At 40.6% G+C, this 20,423-nt stretch overlaps 2 protein-coding genes across 2 annotated transcripts in view; one reads left to right on the forward strand and one right to left on the reverse strand.

Moving 5' to 3' along the window:
* UBAC2 (UBA domain containing 2) overlaps positions 1–20,423 on the forward strand; it is a 155,048-nt gene that overhangs the window by 72,091 nt on the left and 62,534 nt on the right. The window contains exon 5 of the mRNA XM_065896047.1: positions 19,938–20,061. Within this exon, the coding sequence (XP_065752119.1) occupies positions 19,938–20,061 (124 nt within the window). The remainder of the gene's footprint in view (positions 1–19,937; positions 20,062–20,423) is intronic.
* Positions 1,741–2,823, reverse strand: LOC136137820 (G-protein coupled receptor 183). Its single transcript, XM_065896289.1, has one exon. The coding sequence runs from the start codon at positions 2,821–2,823 to the stop codon at positions 1,741–1,743; it is 1,083 nt and encodes a 360-aa protein (XP_065752361.1).

Genomic DNA, 20,423 nt, shown 5'->3' on the forward strand with positions numbered 1-20,423 from the left:
CTTACCTGCTATGAAACAGCATGTTGGCTTATACATACAATAGTCTATGCTGGAACATAGTCATAGAGCTAGTGTGCCATGAAGATGATCTGAAATTCAGGAAGCTTTGTTTCTGGTTTTCCTTTAGCAACTTTCACAATGGTTCCTCTTTTGGGATCCAACTCAAATGACTACATAAGTGCCACCCTGCATAAAATTTAGTGTTTTGCCCTTTTTTCTCCTTCACTTGGAAATGTTTATTAGATGGAGTGAAGGAGAGGCCCTAAGTTCCTGACTTGAATCCTTGTGGTCTCACCTGTCTCCGTAAGGTGAAACAAGGACCAGTGCCTATTTTTGACAGTGGCTTTTTAAGGTCAGCCAGCTATCTATGAAGTTAACAAAATACAAATCAGAAAGCACTCAGTAAATGGTGCTGAATCAACCATTAAGATTAGTTTTCTAAAAAAAAAAAAAAAAAAGATTAGTTTTCTTACAGGATAAAAGTTGAAAATGAGTAAGAGAAGACTTTAAAAGAAAATCTTTCCAGGATATAAAGCCTAATAAAAATTTTAAGTATGACTCATGACACAGCATTTCATCTCTTTAGTTCCGTCATCAAACTTGGTATCATTGCTAACATGGATACTGTATTGGGGTAATTTGGGGATTCAATAAAGCAAATTTGAGCTGGCAGATGGGTGATTGTACTTGCAGAGGTCATGCTACTCATAAAAAGGTATTTATTTATATAAAATTTATATATTTATTTATATAATATTGTAAAGGATCCTGGCTACTCTGAAGTTTATGATTTTGCATTTTACTCCCCATCTTCTTTAGGCAAGCGACAACTACACCCCACTGCTCATCCTCCCTACCCTTTCTGGTAACCGAAACCCCTGAAATACAGATACAGGGTACTGTCAACTTCTGTATAAATAAGAATCCATCCCCTAGGGACCCAAGAAAAACCAAGGCTATTTGTATACTTTTTTATTCTCAAGAAGAATTTAGCAAGTGGTGCCTCCTTCCACATGAAGTCCTTGTCGTATTCCTGAGCACTGGCCCTTGAATGCTATGCTGGCTGTTTGGGAAGAGCTTTCATTGCATTCATCACCATAATGTTGCTGTCCAAACTCTGTCTACTGCTAATTTTATCCTCCCTGTAACTTTTGCTGAGAGTTGACAGTGAGCACTGAAGGACATACTCATAATTTTGTAGCATCCAGCTCTTTATTCCAAAAGAGTTTTTTGAAACAAAAATTTATGACTCAGAACAAAACAAAACAAAAAAACTTATTATCGAGGAGATAAAGTCTAAGATTGAAAGAAACATGAACTGAAGAAATACGTTATCAAAAAAAAAGAAAAGAAATATGTTACAATATTAACATTTCTACACTGGCAATATACAATTTTAACAGTCTTTTTCTTTTGCCAAATTATTGGCAGGAAATATTAATGATTAAATTTTTCATTAACACAAAACTTTTCTTTCTACACTGTGAGTTATTAAAATACGCTCCCTTTTGGTGTAGTATTTCATTTACAAATTAGAACTTTGCTTAATGTTGTTCTCGAGTGTAAAAAAATGCATATATATCAATTTACTTCCAAGTTGGAGGTGAGAAATAGTGCCCAATGAAAGGAATTTAAAAGAACCCTAATTAGAAGTTAAACAATCATTTTGATTTATAAGAAAAGTCCTGCAAAGTTTGTCATACAGTTTACTTTGCTATAAATCCAAGATTTAATTCCTTTTTACTTTCCATTTAAAGACTTGGAATGTATTATCATTTGAGTTTCCGTCATTTCACGTGAGTTTTCTTCAGGGGCTGACTTCACGGCACTGGAAATTGATACACTGACTTGACGTTTCAGCATCTTCATGACCTTTCTCTTGTACCCTTTACATGCAAAGAAATATATAAAAGGGTCCATGCAGCAATTGAAGTTCATCAGGCATACTGTGAAGTGCAGAGATATCTGGAATGAATATCTTTGGCTACATTCCAGGAGATCAGGAAAACGAAGCTTCTTAATCATGTGTTGAATAATTGCAATATGATAAGGTGTGAAACAGACAACAAACACAACAATTATAAAAATAATTGTGTTGAGAGCCTTTTTGTTTACACCAGATTTCTCACTTAATGGGTTCTGTTTGGCAGTTTTAAAGAGCTTGCAACAGATTTGAGAATAGCAGATAAGAATGATTACGAGCGGAAGTACATATCCTATGAAACATGCACCAAGCAGAATCCAGGGAAGAGATTTGGTTCCTTCAAAGTTTGGATATTCCATGCACATAGTCCTTTCAGCCTCCTGCTTTGACATAGGTTTTATGAGCAGTGGGAGTGTTTGAGCAAATACGAGAATCCAGACAAATATGCAAATGCATTTTGCATGTTCGATTCTTTTCATCTTGTTGTACCGCAGCGGGTGCACCACAGCAAAGAACCGGTCAATGCTCAGGCAGGTCATGAAGTTCACGCCTGCGTACGTGTTGATGTAAAACACGAGAGCAGTTATCCTACACAAGGCCTCGCCAATTCTCCAGTCAAAACCCAGTGCATAGTAGGCTATCCGTGTAGGCAGAGCAGTGGTGAACAGTATGTCTGAAATCACCAAATTGGTTGAATATAGAGTGGTAGAGTTGATTTTTTTCCTGTTTTGAATAATGACCGTCAAGGCCAACAAGTTTCCCACGAGCCCAATTATGAAGACGATGCTGTAATGCAGAGGCATGAGGATCCTGGCTGTGTGGTGGTGGGCGTAGAGGTCACAGTCGCTCTCCAGAGGAGCTGCAGAGGGTGTAGTAAAGTTGTCCATTTTTATATCCATCAGCAGTGTTCAAGGTCTCTAAAAAAACCAAGAAGGGTACGTTTAATTAAAAAAGCATATTTAACTAAAAGCGATAAAAACTGCCTCCTATAGATCTAACTTTTAAAATTTCAAGATTGATATAATTTTTTATAATCTGTGATACGTAATGTGGTTACATACTATATAGTAACAGAAAGAGCAGAGAATAAAATTTATGTTTTTACTCTCACAATTTGGTGGTTTTGGCAAAGCTCTGGCAAAGGAAATAGAACCGTTTAAATAGGGCAAACGTATTTTTGCGAGAAGAGGGAATGCACTAACTTTTTCGGCAGAAATTTCCCCTTCCTTTTTCTGAATCATCGTCTGGTTAAGGGTAAAATCATGTAAAGCACCCCACATTTCAGGAAGCGTAAAACTTTGCTTTTAAATTGAATATCAGTTGGACTTTTTTTTTCCGCCAAATGCATATCACTGCCAGGAAATGAAGTCAGTCACACATTTATGTAGTGAAATATGGACTCACCACAGTGATCTGATTTGTGTTAACCCCAAAATTGTGAGAAACAAGCTAAGGCCTTTGTTAGGTTTTCTTAAAAAAGAAAAGAAAGAAAGAAAGAAAGAAAAGAAGACGATGACCACAGCAACCCCAACAAAAAAGAAGAAAAAGAAACAGAAAGGGAAGAAACGTAAGAGCTTCAAGGGGAAACTTTAAAATTAATGCAGATACCCCGCTGATGCATGCAGTATGTGTTCCTACATGGACACACTGTAGGAAGCATTACACATGTGGTGTTCTGTGCTCTGCTTTATTCATTTACCATGTTCATGGATCAGTGTAATCTATATTTTTGTCCTATGTGTAGATCTTGTATAGACATTTGATAGATATTCTGCAGTATTACAGTGTGTTAATGCATAATTTGCTTACCTACTCCCTTTATGAATATCTGGATTATTTCCAACTCTTTTCTTGTTATAAATAACGTCTAAGATGAAATTTCAAGTCCTCAGTTGAAAAGTGGAAAACTCCTACAATAAAACTCCATATATGAGGCTGAACTTGGATAAAACTAAGGAAGAGAAGAGCAACAAATTCTGTGAAGTTATTTTTAGAAGAAAAATAATTTTCTGATAGGTCTATCTCTATGCACAAATCTGAAAGTCACCAAAGCTGAGGGAAAAGTTCAATATATCTAGTGATGATGGTACTATACGTTAAAGGAAAGAACTCTATCCCTAGCCTTATCAAAGCAGTGACTACAAATCTACTTCTCCGACTGCTGTATTAAATGAGTTGGAGCTCTGCTAACTTAGTTCTAACCATCTTAAGACAGTGATACTGACGGACAAGGAGGGTTCTGAGAGGCTTGCACTAATGTCACAGGTGTGCATCATCTACAGTGTTGATAGGTTAATCATGAAAATATGGGAATACAACCTAAAGCAAAAGGAAGCTACAAAGGAAGTAGAACTTTTTATTAATCAAGGGAATACAAGAAAGGAGACTGGGAAAAAGCAAAGGATGAGGATGATAGGTAGAAAACACAAAATAAGAGGGTAGGAAATGCATCACAACAAATTTAAATGGCTTGAACTCACCGATTAGAAGACAGAGACTGTTAGTTTGGATTTTTAAAAATCCAGCTGTATGCTGCTTAGAAAAGAGGGAACTCAAAGCGATTTGGAAAGTTTGAAAACAGAGGCACGGGAAAACGCATACCAGGCAAACCCCAACCAGTGGAAAGCCAGAGTAGCAATATTAACATCAGAAAAAAATAGAATCCAAGGCACAATCAACATTAATAGGGGTAAAGAAGGTCGCTACACAAGTTAAAAAGAACAGTTCACCAAGGACATGAAAAGAATCATGAACTGTACGTGTAACAGCAAAACTTGACAGAATTTAAAGGAGAAATGGTCAAATCCACAGCCCTAATGGGAGATTTTAACACATTTTGATTAGAATATGACAGGTAAGAAAAAGATTGACCCAACATGACTTAAAAGCTAACAGAATTTGTGCTGAAAGCACATTAGAATTATTTGCAAATTTAACCATGTACTAGATCATGAGAGGCGTCTCAGATTTCTCAGAAAATCGTTAGCTAGCAGCTCACAGTCCTTGTGAGTAGTACCGTGCAACTAAGTTAGAAACCAAAAATAAAAAGATAAAGGATGCACTTGGAATCTAAAGATATATTTTTCTGAGGAACTCATGGGTTAAGAAATCACAATGCAAAATTTGAAGTGCTTAGAACCAAAGGACAAAAATACTACAAAACTGTGGAATGCAGCTAAAGAGTTAATCCAAGATTGATGCAAGACCTTGAATGCATTTATTTCTTAAAAAATTGAAAATAGCTAAGTTAAATATACAGCTCCAAGAAGCTAGAAAAGAACTGAGTTTGCCCCCAAAAAAGTAGAATAATAAAATTAATTGGAGATATTAATGAAATAGAAAACAAAACAAACAAAAACCAATAAATATGGACTTTATATTTTGTGCGGGGGTGGGGGGATGGAGTGATTCTTGAAAGGGAAATTGTGTAAATTGCAGTTGTGGAATAAAAGTAGGAAAACTTTTTGCAGTTAGTAGGGAAAGGCTTCGCTCGTGTGAGAAGTGGCTTTCAGGAGCCGAGACCAGACATGAGGGAGAGGTGGAAATTCCAGGCACGGGTTGCAGTTTAGGAACAGGCATCAAGAGCTGCCTTTATTTTTCTAATTTTTGTGAAAAAAAATGTTTTTCTGAAAATCTCAACATGTAAATTTTATTTCGAGGAGTCTTCCAAAGCAGGTTCCTGGGAACTGCCTTTAAAATACATGGTGGGGAAAAAAATACACTGTGGAGTCTGCTAATCCTCCATCTGAATAATAATTATTGTAGAGATTAGGAAAGTTTCACTAATGTATGAATCAGAGAATGTGCCATTGCCTACCAGTTGTAAATGCACGCCCAGCTACTTCACTGAATGAAATAAAGCACCCAGTAGAGTCACAAAAGGCAGTGTTTTCAGAACATTTTAAGTTAAGAAAAAGATGTTTAACACAGTGTTAATTTTAAGTGCGAAAATTTGCAACCAAATCAAGTGTCCATCATTAGGGAACTGGTTAAGTATTTTATGGCCATATAGTAGAATACGATGCAGCCACTGAAAATGGCAATGTAGATGCCTATTTCCTGACAGAGAATGATGTCAAGTAAGGAAAGCAGATTCCACAACAGGCCACTTTGCGGGTAGGAAAAGCAGCTATTCACAGACACATCCCTGCATGGATATATAGGCCAAAACATAATTCACAAGTACAAGTAATTTTTGAGTTTCATCATATATTCTAAATTTTTAACACCAAACATGAATTGACTATGAAATGAGTAAATAGGTAAATAATTTTTTTTAATCTGAAGAAATCTTTTTTGAAATTCAGCTCTTCTTGCAAAAGCCTTGTCCTCTGACATACTTTTCAAAGCTAGTGCTTTTTATTCAGATTTATGCCTCAGTTTTCGCTAGGTGCCTACCTTAAGTCATGTCTGGAAGAACCGTCCCAGCAGCCCTGCAAGCCAGGTGTTGCCATCACGCACCCACACTCCACTCGAGGAAACCTCTGTCAGAGAAGGTAAGGGTCATGCTGGATCCTTCTCTCTGCCAACCTGGCTTCAAGCCTCCTACTCTGTCCAGTCCTCGGCAGGGGCAACTGCTTCACGCTGCCTTTCAAGAACTGAGAGTTTGTAGTTTCAAACTGGTCTAAGCTTCAGGGCCATCCTCACCTGTACACAAACAGCCGGGGCACATGTGGCCTAGCCGTTCCAGAGCAGGGAGACGATTCTTCCAGAGGACAACGGGACTCCCACTCCAGGAGAGGTGCCTTCCCAAGTGGGAGGCCAGACTGGTGGACGTTGCGTCATAGAGCCCTGAGGGGGAGACTGGGGAAGGGCTGTTTGCTGCCCGCCCCTGCCCCGAGTCGGTCTAAGAAAGGCACTTGCACAACGTGGATGTGTAGATGGGCTGACCCAGAGGATCTCAAGTAAAGGAGAATCTGGGCTGTTTTGAAATGTGTTCTTTTGGATATTTAGTAACCTCTGGAAGGTTGATTCCATCCGTCAACAGCTCTAGTATATTACCTTTGGTGTTACTTCTCCTGTGTTACTAATGCTATAGTTTTAGTCCATTTTATCTTTTCCAAATTGAGAGAAAACCACTTTCACATACTTGACTGTTGTTATCCCGTTCTTATATCAACCAATCCCAATTTATTATCATCCTCCTTCGGAAATATTATTTTATCCCTTCCTTTAATCATTTTAGGATTCAGGATTACTTTCCTGAACCTTGACTTACTCCATTCTTTTATTCAGCAAAAATTGGGTTTAGTGCCTCCTCTATATGCTAGATCCTGGAAATTCAGAAATGATACCTTTTAATGTCTGAGGACCTCAAACTGAAGGATGGATGTTGGGAATGTGCTGTTGTCTGAATGAGGTGTTATCTCAGTATTTGCTATGTTTCTTCTCACACACACACCACACTGGGGTTCTGCTTGCTTTTTGCATTACATTGCTCCTTTACCAACCTTTCAATTGCAGATTCCCCTTTTAACTGTTTCTAGTCCTTCCTCTTTTAGTCATAACTAAATCCTTTCTTTCTTTCTTTCTTTCACTATATTTTAAATATTTGTCATAATTATTAGACAACAGCGTCTGACATGGTATTTAGGATAGACATACTGAGTTGTACTTGAAAGTATTGATACTATGGCTCGTCATTTTGTTGCCTTAAGAAAAGCATAAAGAAATGTTTGTTCTAAATTTTTTTTCCTTAGAACACTTGTACCTGTAATAATTATAATTTCCTCATAATGCTTTCTGATGAAAAGATGTACAATGTCCCTAAGTTGTCCTTAGTGCCTCACAGCTGAGAGACAAGAATGAGGATTGCAAGCTTTGCCCTGAGGGCACAGATAGTACCTGGGCTGCTGGAAGTGTGGGTCCTTATTCAGGTTCCACCCAAGGAACTACGGGGCAGCCATCTGTGCCAGTTCTCTTAACATTTTTGTTAATAAGCAAACGAGGCTATCTCAGGTTTGTCTCTGTAATGCAATATTGATCCTTTTAACTTTACTATTATCCTAACGTGTAAAACAGCAAGTTCTTCCACAGCAAAATATCCTCCGAAGTATTTTCACTTACACTTTTGAAAGTGGGCCTGTGTGTGCTTTTCTCTAGAATTGATTTCCTCACTAATAGAGTAGCTAGTGTTTCTTAAGACACTATCATGTCATTTTTGCATAACCAGACATGTTGACATGAACTGTCAAGTTCTTTCTAGCCACAGAAAGGAAAAAATAAAAGGCCCCCTCAAAACTCATTTATTAGTATTAAAGAAAACTAAGAGCTAATGTGATTTGTACTCTAGAACTATTTACCCTGGATACCAACTTGGAGGCATTTGTGACTTTTCACAGGGTACTTCTGCAATCCCAATTTACTTGCTTGGATAATGATTTATTTGTGGCAGAAACAGAATAAAATCCTCATTATATTCAAAGATTTAGTAAATGCTAGAATACCAGCTTTTAGTGTTTAGCTTTAAGATTCCTGAAATGTCCTGAATACCCCTAATATTTATTCGCTTGATAATCATCAACACTTAAAAGTGAGAAGGGGTTAAACTTCTAGTAATTTTGTTTAAATTCAGTCCTTAGCAATGAATGGAATGGGTCAGATCATGCTGACATGATCACTAATAAGAGGTGACTTCTCTGTGAGCTGAAGTCTGCTCAGGACCATGTTTACACATTGAGATGCTGTGACTCAAAGTGCCCACAGTGGCCTGCACCAAAGAGGAAGTTACAGGAGTACGCTCTCAAAAACAACCCGAAGAATGGACGTGCAGATACAAGTGATACTTGCCTGTTGTTAAATGATGAGTGTTGTTGTTTGATCCCATTGTTTGCCTGATTTCTGTTGCTACACTGTCCTTTGGTTATTTTGTTGAAGAGGGGTAAGATTGAGGGAAAATTTCTGGAGTGGGAAAATAAAGTCACTGGGAAAGGAGGGGGCAGAGGAAGGCTCCAGGCTCAAAGGAGCAACAAGGATTTGGTCTCCCGGGAAGCAGACGAGCACAGATGGATCAGGACAGCAGGCTGGGGCTGTTTACTGCCTTTGAGGACAAACATACCCCGTGGAAGAAAGAAATCATTGCTGCTTCCTCCTGTTACCTAGTTTTATACGTATTTGTCAGTTGCTTGAAAAAGCCTCCTTGTTCTTAAAGCTGAGCAAACAGGGACATCTGAGTTTGGTCCAGTGTCACACATACCGGGGCCTAGCACTCAACCAGTCATGTTTCTCGCCTGCTTTACGGTGACTCAACGACCATCACCTGAGCAGTTGTGTGTCCCACTGGCCTGCGAAACAGGCATCCCTGAGGCACAGACGGGCAGTGACCAGCACAGGCCCAGCCTCGCGTCCCTCCACTGGTGCAGTCTGATGGCCATTCCAGACTACTACCCTGCTCTCAACCGCTCTGACAGCCAGCACACACCCCGATAACCTAGTCAAAGAGATCTTCCTACACTATCAGGGGATACTTTTTTTTTTTCCACTAGCTTTGAGTCCTAGGTTCATAGCTGTGTCCAAGATTGATTTTTGGGGAGATTATATAGGGAAGATTGTCCAGAAAGGTGACCACTGACAGGTGCCCCCACTTTCTCAGACGGAACCTCCCACGTGCCAGAGTGTTTATGTCAGGAGTCGAGTCGTCTGCGGTCAGTGTGTCTGAGGGCATCTCTCTTCCCTGTCTCCTAGGGAGCTCGCTTGCTTGCATCCTCCAGCTTGTGGAAGGGTGACCCTGTGGCTCACCCCAGGACACAGCCTGGTCCTGCCCACCTCTCAGGAGGTCTGCACAGGGTCATGTGCAGGACAGTGCACAGGGAGCTTCTTCAGAACAGGAAAAAAAAACAACCCAGCATTGGCCCATCTGCACTTTCCTCTTTGTGCCTCGGCAGTGTGAACCCAGTGGGCACCCGCTAAAGACACTTCACCTTCTGTAAACACGTACATTGGAATTGATGGGAAAGTGAAAGGTGCCTGACATTTGTGTTATCTGGTTAAACACCCACTTGCACATTTGGGGTTTTACACAGTCTGGCTAGTTGTCTTTCACCTTTCACTGATTATTTATTCCTCGTGTAGCTGTTGGCAGCTTGAATACTGACTAGGACGGTATGAAAGTCTTCAGAGATGAAGACAGAGGAGGTGGTAGCACTGCGGACTTGAAATATATGGCATAATGTTTAGGAACTGGAAGAAAATATAATCCCACCGTAATACTCATTTCAGTGTAAGGAAGACAAATACTGTGTTTCCCTGTGGCATGATTTGACCTGTATGTAGGATAACCAACTGCATAATATACAAAGACTCCTTATAATGAAGGGCTGAGTCAGTATAATCTTTATCCTCTGAATCCAAAATATTTCTAGAAACAACCCTTTCTCCTTAAAGTTCAAGCGAGTTTCAGATTTTGATTTTCGTCTCTATTACCTCATAGAACTTAGAAACATTAAATATCCTCATTTTATGGATAAGCAGAATTCGGGAGAGATTGGATCATTTGCTCAGGGTCCCCCCTCAGGACAGTTGCCAAGCCAGGGACCACGCAGGCCTCCGTGTCCTCGTCCCCTGCTGCCTCCTGCCTTCAGCCCGCCGGCCCCCGGCCTCTCCTCTGCACGTCCCCTTCTGTCTGTCCGTCTGCCTGTGTGCGTGCTGCTCCCACTGCCCTGCCTGCCTCAGGCTGCCCTTACTTCTCCGTGGAGTTGCAGTTGCAGCGTGCACAGTGCCGTTCAGATGGTGCCCAGGCAAACTGAAAGCCGTCTGTCACGCCACACGGTCTCCTTCGTGGTCGGGGTCTGCTTCCCTCTTCAGCTGGATCTCTAGCCGTCTTCCATCCTGTGACCCCCTGGCTCCGGCCCTACTAGATTGCTTGCTGTCTTTTGATGTCCTGTGTTCTCTCACAGCTCTGTTCCTTTCTGACCCTCTTCCTTCTCTCTGGAGCCTCCTCTCCCCGGTCCTGGATCCTCAGCTCCTGCTTTCCTTCAGGGCTTCGCTCAGAATCAGCTGCTCCCGGAAGCTTCCCTGGTTTTATCCTCTCCTGCTGCCCCGACAGCACCTCCCCCTGCCCCGCAGAAAGGCAGCGTGGGGTGTCCTCACCAGGGCACTGCCCTCTGTACTGGCATCTGTACTGTTCGTTTTGTTTCTGTTTCCTACTGGCCTGTGAAGACCTGAGAGTGGGGGCTGTGTTGTTAATTTTGTACATCTCCAGCTGGCCCATGATTGATGCTCAATAAATATCCATTAAGGAATAGCAGAATCCCAGCTTTCTTGATCCTCAGAGTTTCTTATCAGACTGCAGGATACATTTGATTGATAATAGTAACCAGTAGGGTTTCCCTGGTGGCGCAGTGGTTGAGAGTCCGCCTGCCGATGCAGGGGACACGGGTTCGTGCCCCGGTCCGGGAAGATCCCATATGCCGCCGAGCGGCTGCGCCCGTGAGCCATGGCCGCTGAGCCTGCGCGTCCGGAGCCTGTGCTCCGCAACGGGAGAGGCCACAACAGTGAGAAGCCCGTGTACCGCAAAAAAAAAAAAAAAAAAAGAATTCCCATTTCATCTTCAATAAAATGGGGGGATAAAATAGTAACCAGTATTATTCAGCATAGACTGTGTCCCAGGCACTGCCCCGGGCACCTTATGTATGTTCACTCACTGAATCTCACAAAACTTTCCCAAATCCATTGCCACGGGTGAAACTGAGGCACAGAGCACTTATGAGTCTTGCCTAAAGACACAGCTGTTAAGTGTCAGGATTTAATCCAGGCAGTTTGGCTCCAGAAATCACATTCAGTGTAGTATGTTTTAGCCCCTAGCTCCTATTTCCAGCATGATCTGATGTTATTGGTAGGAAACAAGTGAAATGGGAAGACATCTCAAAACTTTAACGCAAATCAACTCATACACCTGTCTCAACCAGAGAGCAGAGAAGGGCTAGGGAGGTGGGGAGAGGGAGGAGGGAGGGAAGGAGGGAAATATGCTGATATAAATCAGGAATTCATTAATTTATTTGTAGCATATTTCAAAGTAAGCAAAAGTTTTATAAATAAATTTAGATTTTTACTATTTTTAACAAGATTTCTATAAAACAGTTTGGACTAAAATTTCCACTGAGAGAAGATGGTGAAGACCTAGGATAGCTCTTCTGCTGTTAATTTATTTTTATACTGGTATTTAAATATTTGCAGATATTTAGCAAAATATTTTTATTCTTCTCTTTGGGCTTTCCAGATACCACAAGGATCTTTGTTACCTCTGTCGTTTTCAGAGGATTTTAACGTGTGTTATTTCATCTTACATTGAAGCCCACTATTTTACAAACTTCCTGGCAAGCTAAGAAGGATACAGACTGGAGGGTACTGCACATCCTCAGCACATACACAACCAGGGCATTTTAACAACTCCAGGAGGCCCTTAACCACAGCAGAGAGGAAGCTGTCACTAGTAAACTCCTTTACTGGATGGTGAGCTCTTTTTTTAGATGTAAACTTCTTGAGGATGATGGCTTTATCTCATTTTATCCCATAGAGTGTTTCAGAACTGGCCAGCAACAGATATCTAGTAAATGCCTCTGGAAAGCATAAATGAATGAAAGTCATATAGTGATGTGAGTTAATATTTGTTCCATTAAATGACTGCTCATGTTATGAAAAGCTCTCAGAAGCTAGTTGAAAGTGATTTATAAAAGGAATTCCCACCACCACATGATAGGTGAACCTTGTGAGTGAGAATGCTTTCTGGAGCGGTGTGCTCTTTGCAGTATTATGTCCAAAAACTATGATTAACCCCCAAGAGAAAGCATGCGCTGAAATACTCGCAAATGCAAAGTCCAGACAGAAAACACAGTTAGATGTATAATCATCCACAGACTCAGTCTTTATGTAAAATATTTTCTAAAGATCTAGAAATAAGTTCAAGAAAAATAATTCCCATAGAAATGATAGGGCAAGGAAACTTTGCGTATTGGATTCATCCTTCTGTGGTTTAATGGGCAGAGGGAAGAGAGAATGGTAACAGGCAGTTTTCCAGCACTTACTGTGAGGGCCAGTGCTGTAAGACCTGGGCAGTATGATTACTCCCCATTTTACAAATGAAGCAGTTGAAGCCTGAGAAGTAACTTGTCCAGGGTCACGCAGCTGGTAAATAATGGAGCCCCAGTTCAAGCCTGACTCCAGAGCGCATGCTCTTAACCACTACGCTATATTGTACTTAAAGTGAGACCACCTCCCCCGCCAAAATAAAAAAAAAAAAACACACCCTCCTTTAGAGGAAGTCTCTGCACAGCTTATATTTTACCAAGTTTCTGTTACTTCCATTCCCAACCTGGACGTAAATACTGGCAATTCACTGCATATAATTCATTGTTTTGTGATATTTTTTAGGAACACAGAAATTCTAGAAAAAAATACGGAGATGTGTTTAGTCTTTCTGATCATCAAATAAATATAAAGCAAAGAGATGTTCTTTTTTCACTTGTTAGATTAATAGTTTATGTTTAGAATTAAAATACTCACGTTGGCTGAGAAGCAGTGAGGCCCAGACTGTCACTGGTGGGAGAGTAAATTGGTAAAATGCTTTTGTAAACTGAAAAATATCAATTTATATCCGAAGTTGTTTTTTTTTTTTTAATGTGTACCCTTTGCCCCGGAATTCTACTACTGGGATTCTATCCTGAGAAATAATAGAAAGTATAAAAGTAGAGAAATAATAGAAGTATAGGAAAGACTTTTATGTACTTACATATGTGGTCAAATAGTAACATGTACTAACTCTTTTATTTTAAATTGTGCTGTATAACTTGTTATAAGTACAGTACATTTAAGTGTAGGAATACTCCATTTTAAAATAACTTTGTTCCTTTCCTTCATAAAGTATCCTGAAATACTGGCAGTATTTGATGATTAATATTTGATACTGTTTTTTGTAATTGTGAGTTCACACAGAAGTACAAAGTTAGCCCTGTTTTTTGGTAAAGATATTTCTGGCATGATCCATTGCTTTCACCCAGCTTAGTATCAGCTTATTAGAACTGCCTGTCACCAGAGAGTCTCAACTATATTAATGATAAAATCTTTGTTAGAAATGTTTATAGCTTTTTGTTGAATAGATTCTTTACCTTTACCTTCAACCTTAATTAGGGTTTCAAAGTTTTTCTTAACTCACAAGACCTTGTTGAAAAAGCAAAATATCTGGTACTTACCTCTTAGTGCCTTGTTGGGACCTCTGTGTGGTGGCAGTCAGTATTCGCCCAAACTGAAGTAGGTTAACCTTGGCACGTTGTTTTAAGGGAGATCATGCAGACATCCTTTTATGGTGGTGGCTTTTTTTCTGTCACCCTGTGACTGAGCACAGTAATGATCAGTTAGCCTCATGTGTGCGTGTGCACTTTTTTTTTGTTACTAGGAAGTGAAATTTTTCTGTTAGTGATTTTTTAAAAAAGAGTTATCCAAAAACCCCTTGGAATTTATGAATTTTTGATATCTGTGGAACTTTATAAATTTTTCTATAAAGATTTAAGTTTAAAAAAAATCCTTTGGAAGAGACTGAAGCAATAAACCTTAACCAGGAAAAAAAAAGAATCATAGTTATTGATGATTTTGTATCCATGTTATGTGTAAAGTGTGAGTTTTTAAAGGTTTTAAGGGAAAAAAATGTCAATTTTGACAATTCTGTCTGCCTGGAAACTTGGAGCAGGGAGTAGTTCACTCATTCTGTATCTTATCAACAGCTTAATGAGAAAGAAACAGAAATTTCTGTGGTGAGTGGAGAAAAATGCTCTTTTGTATGTGTACAGTGATTAGTCAGTATTTTCAGGCGGGAGACCAACTGACTGGATCGCTGATTGCATGGACACATGCATGACGAAGGAAGAGTTGAAGGGAGCATCCTACAGCTAGAATTGCCTCTCGTGCACAGGATGAAGGAGACCTGTGCTGTTCACCTTCAAGCCTTAATGGACTCAGTTTAAACCAACAGTGTCACATGGCTATCAAAATGGAAATTGATTTGCAGGCTAAAATAATGGAAATATAGCGCTCAGAACAAGAGAGATGATTTGGCCATTCCCAGTGAGCTCAGGAGGCTGCGTTTTACAGGGCACGGATGACCTTAGAACATGGGTGGTGAGGGGTCTAGATGCCAGGTCTTAGGAGAAATGATGGAATAAACTGAGCATGTCTGGGCTTGGCAGGGACGTGATCATTACCCTCACGTGTTAGGAAGCTCTCATGGTAAAGGGTTTAGATTGTATGTGTTAGTCTTCCTAACTCCAGAGAGTAGAAGGAAGGCCTTGTAAGAGGAGGTTACCAGACAGCTTTCAAATCAAAATGTGAAAGTAGATCTCAAAAGTTGAGATCATAAAAAAATGGCATGTTGTCTCTTATTCAGGTGCTTGAATAAACAGGAGGACTATTTTAAGGGATGTTAGAGAGAATTGAATCATTTGGTAGGAATTTGTAACCCTGTGACCTCAGAGGCCCTTCCACTCCAGGATTCTGTCAAAGTGGCTGAGGACCTTTAGCCTCTCAGCGGTGTTATTCCATTGAGAGGCTTGTTAGATTCTTATAAGCTCTAAAGTGCTAAAGATCTGTAGAGAAACCTTGTCAAACAGAAGAGCTACAACTCACCTAAATTCTTTGGGTCTCCACCCCATTATATAAAATAAAAGTATTGAACTAAATGATCACCAAGATAATTCCTAGCCCAATAATTCTGTGAGGGGGAAATACAGAGATTTTATGATTTGGTGGATCAGTATGATAAAATCTTCTAGAACTAGTTCCTTTAAAACTTGGATTGAAGAATCCTTGAAGAAGACACTGTTGAGAAGTTGTTTTTCAATTTGTTGAGAAGCCATCCTGGTGGGGTTTTGGTTTTTAGTTTTTGAAATAGTTTTTATTAAGTAAAACGTTGTTATATCATGAAATCTAGGTAAAGTAAATGTTCTAGCAAACTGGATCTCCCCCTTTTTTTGGTATTAGAGTAGTCAAGTGTATAAAGAAGAGGTGATAGGGTAATTGTCCTCTGAGATGCCGTTGAGGTTTAGTGTGAGATAATGTCATGAGCTCACAAACCTTATTTTTATTGTTGAAAGTTACCAGGATTTCTTTAGTTGTACTGTAAAAGTGGAGTCCATGTCGTTTTCTGTAGAAGAGATGGACGTTTGTGACCTGAACTGAGAGTTTCTACTATTTTATTTGTTCTGTCAAGCACAGTTGTGAGTATAGAGTAGATACTCAATAAATATTAGTGATGTTAGTGAATGAATTCTTTATGAACCGTGTTCCTCTTTTCTGAACTTCAGCCCTATATGCTTAAGCCAGATAGGACTTCCAGAAGTTAGCCGTTCACAATACAAAAAGGTCAAACTGAGTTATTGTTGCCAATATAAGGAACAAATGTTGTCATAAAATAAGGAAAAGAGAAAAACTGGTCAGTGACTAAAAACACTCAGTGTGTATAGAAATAGCAATGGAAATTTTCTACAAAACAACCTGTATAACTGTGGTCTGAACTATATGCTTTTGTATTATGGGTAGATGTGGTTTAGTGTTTAGTCATCATTTAAAACTACACAGTGATGAATAACTTCTAAGGAATTTTGAAGCTTCTTCTATTGGTATGTAAGATATGAGCTGCGGTCATTAAAATTCCTATCAATATTTCTTTACATTGGAATGTAACCTCAAGCAAGAACTCTGCTTCAGATTTTTTATTATAGCTTCACTCTTTACACTTCATTGCTAAATGTAAACAGAAGACCTTCTATAAGTTAAGTACCTGAAGACATGTTCTGTAGTGAGAAACTCAAGTGCAACCAAAATAGAGTTTTCTTATTATTACCAAGAGAACAACAGGCCATATTTTGAGTATATCTGTGAAACTGTATGTTTCAATCCCATTAAAAACAACAAAACAAGAAAACGGTTCTTTAAAGCAAAAGACAAATTCTGCTGTATGGTTTTACTATTTTAAAGAGAAATTCATTGATTCAGCAAGTACTCACTGAGCAACTACCCTGTGCCCTAGAGAGTGGAGGTAAAGCAGCAAACAGACCGACAGAGGTCCCTGCCTTCGTGGAGCTTCCATCCCAGTCGTGGAGACAGATGATAATAAATAAGCCGCATAGTAAATTAGGAGGCTATTGGTGCTGTGGGGAGAGGAAAGAGAGAAGGCAGAGTAAGGGTGGGGCTGTGAGGTGGGCGCGGGCTACAGTTTGAGTGAAGACCCGAGGGGTGTAAGGGAGTGAGTGATGCACTTGTCTGTGGGAAGATGGCCAGGAGAGGGGGAAGCAGCGGCACGCGCCCTGGGGCACAGTGTGCCCGGTGCCGTGTCCGGGGAGCAGTGAGAGGGAGTAGGGGGAGTCTACGGAGTAGAAGGCAGGTCGGGGTGGGGGACGCAGGGTCTTGTGCGTGTTTGTCATGACTTTGGCTTTTACTCTTGGCTGGCGGTGGGTCATTGCAGGATTTTAAGCCCAGGAGCGATTAACTTGTTCTTTTTAACGAAAAGCATGCACAGCTGCTTCGTCAGCTGTGTTTCTGTGTAGTGTTGATATTTAGAATGACAATTTAAATAACCCTCTGTTAAAATTGCTTTCGTTAATTTTTTTTTTTTAATCTAACAAATGTTGCCGGTCGATTACGGGTAAGTGTCCGCATTAGGCACTAGGGGGATGCAACGCTAAATAGAACGTGGTGCTTTCTCATAAAATGAATAATCTGATGGGAGATTTTTTTGAAAACCCTATGTAGTTAGTTAAGATGTAGATCATACAGCTGTTCAAGAATAAGAATTGTTTCATTGCCCCACAGTTAATGAGCTTTTCTCCTGTGCCAAGCACTGGGTCCAATGCTGGGATAACCACAGGCATGTATCTCCTTCCCTGCCTTGGGATGTATTCAGCCCAGGAGGAGGGCCAGAGGAGTGAAGCATTCCAGACCCGTCCTCCGAGCTGTCTGCAGACCTCTGCTGCCCTGTCCCTGCCGTCTCCTTACGAGACCGCGGGAGGCTGCATCTTACCCGTCTTCGGGTCTCCAGTCCTGACCAGGGCCTGGCGCTCAGCTGTTCACTGGTTGGGGTTTTCCCTCTTCTAGCATTTATTACATTCTTATAGCTGCCTGTAGATGCTGCTGCCATCTATCACATCTTCAACATGTGTTTGGTTTGGTTTTGTTTTTAATAGACTCGAGAGGACAGTGAATAATTTTTTTAATAATACATTCTCTATCGAAGATGGGAAAATGCACGAGAGGGACCTGTTGTTTCCACAGAGATGATAATGAGAACATTTCTTTGTGGAAGTGAAAAATATTTCTTGCATTTTTCTTACGGTAAAAGCAGTCGTTCTCTGTACGATGCCACTTATCCAAAACATGAGAAAATAAAAGACTAATTAAATTAAGCCGTGAGTTTAATGAAGAATGGGTGTAAGTGTGTGTCCAGACCACATGCCTCATTCACGTCTCCTGCCTCGCCCTCGTAGGAATGTGAGTTCGCCGTCCTGGAGCTCTAGTTCCTTGAGGTTTGGGGCTGCTTCTTACTTAGAGATGTGGACGGAGCTGCTGTGGCCGGCCCACTGCCTCTCACACAGATTCACTCAAACAGTGAAACTGAGGGCTTCCCTGGTGGCGCAGTGGTTGGGAGTCCGCCTGCCGATGCAGGGGACACGGGTTCGTGCCCCGGTCCGGGAAGATCCCACATGCCACGGAGCGGCTGGGCCTGTGAGCCATGGCTGCTGAGCCTGCGCATCCGGAGCCTGTGCTCCGCAACGGGAGAGGCCACAACAATGAGAGGCCCGCGTACCGCAAAAAAAAAAAAAAAAAAAACAGTGAAACTGGGGTAGCTGTGAGGGTGAAGGAGAGCAGCTAATCAGCAGGAGGGTAGAGGAATCTCTGGGAAGAGGAGCTGAGCCCTGTCATACACGGTAAGTGTAAGTTTCCTAAGCAGAAAAGTGCAATGGACACTCTTGTGTTGAAACAATAACCTGTGTCAGTGAATAGTCATCAGAGCCTAAGGTGCCCAGGGAGCATCTGGGCGGGGAGGGGGTGAGAAGGGATGGGCCAGATCAGGGGAAGGGAGAGGAGGACTGTTGCAAGGAACCACACTGGTAAGAAAGAATCGCAGGACTTTGCTCTTTCGTGCTGATGTTTGAATTTCCTCTTTGGATACTGGCAGCCTGTGGAAGGAAGGGTTTTAAACAAGGGTGTGACATGATCAGAGTTGTATTTGGGGAAGACAATACTGTTGGCAGTGTTAACAGATGGATTAGAGAGAAACAAGACTTTAAGTAGAAGGACGTTTGTGACTTTGGAATATGTCAAGTCGAAGGTATCAAATCGAGTTTCATAGCCAAGGTGAGGGGACAGCCGGACAGTTTGAGGACTCACTTCATTTTTTTAGTTGCAGCCATAGAAGGGCTTAGGATTATACCAGGAGAAACTGGAGCAAGAAGAAAAGCCTCTAATGGAACCCTGGAGAGGGTAGGCGAAGAGTGGTGGGAGACACATGGGCAGACCGGCAAGAAACAGGGTTTAAGACAAAAGCAGGAAGGAATTTTAGGAAGGGAGGACAGGAGCGGTGTGCCTTGTCAGGTGCTGGAGTGAAATGTAATTGGACAAAGTCTGAGATGAAGCTTTTGGATTTGACTGTGTGATGAATTGTAATGTTTCTTGCTTTTGGTTCATCTAGTCTCTTTCATCAGATTTCAAGTCATTCGTGAGAAGAAAGCATAGCATCAACTTTAAATTTTCTCACAGTGCTGACAGTTCATTAGTAGATGCTGAGCCACCTCTGCAATAGTTTTGAGAGGGTCGACAAGGGTTAGATAATTAGAGGTCTCATAAAATGTTGTATATATGTACAAATTATTTTGGATGGGATGTGCGTATAGAAACCCACTTGTGTATCTAAGACCATGCTTTCAGACTGAAATAAAATGATAAGCAGTGTTCCTTCACATATGCATTTACCATGGTATTTTAAATCGGGTGCTACACCATAGTGATTTTGTTTGTGTGTTTGTTTGCATAGCCTGGCGCCTGTGTTTGCTCTGTTTGTACCGTTTTACTGCTCCATCCCGAGAGTCCAGGTGGCACATATTCTGGGCCCGTTGTCCATCACAAACAAGACGCTGATTTATATATTGGGACTACAGGTACAGTATGCATTTTTATGTTCATGTTTCTTTAACCAGATCTCTCTCTCTCTCTCTCTTTTTTTTTTTTTTTTTGGTCTTTTTCTCATTTGATCTCCTTGAAAACAGTGTGTTTTTTTCCCATAAGTTTGGCTTTGTGATCTATATCAAACGTTCAAAGGAAGTGTTACAGAACAAGAACGTCAAGGTATATAAGATACTAGAATACTTTCATAGCCTTTAGAAATCTGATAAGAGCTTTACACTGTAATTTGTATCGGTGGAAAATATTTTAATTTCATTGTACAATTGTGTTTAAGTGTCTTTTAAAAATCATAGTATGAAGTGGAAACAAATGAGAACAGTCAAAAGGTGGAAAGTGG

The sequence above is a fragment of the Phocoena phocoena genome, chromosome 18 (genome assembly GCF_963924675.1).
Source record: "Phocoena phocoena chromosome 18, mPhoPho1.1, whole genome shotgun sequence".
NCBI lineage: Eukaryota > Metazoa > Chordata > Mammalia > Artiodactyla > Phocoenidae > Phocoena > Phocoena phocoena.

Bases quoted from the DNA above. Each gene is read 5' to 3' on its own strand.
- LOC136137820 (XM_065896289.1), bottom strand. From the start codon at position 2,823: ATGGATATAAAAATGGACAACTTTACTACACCCTCTGCAGCTCCTCTG.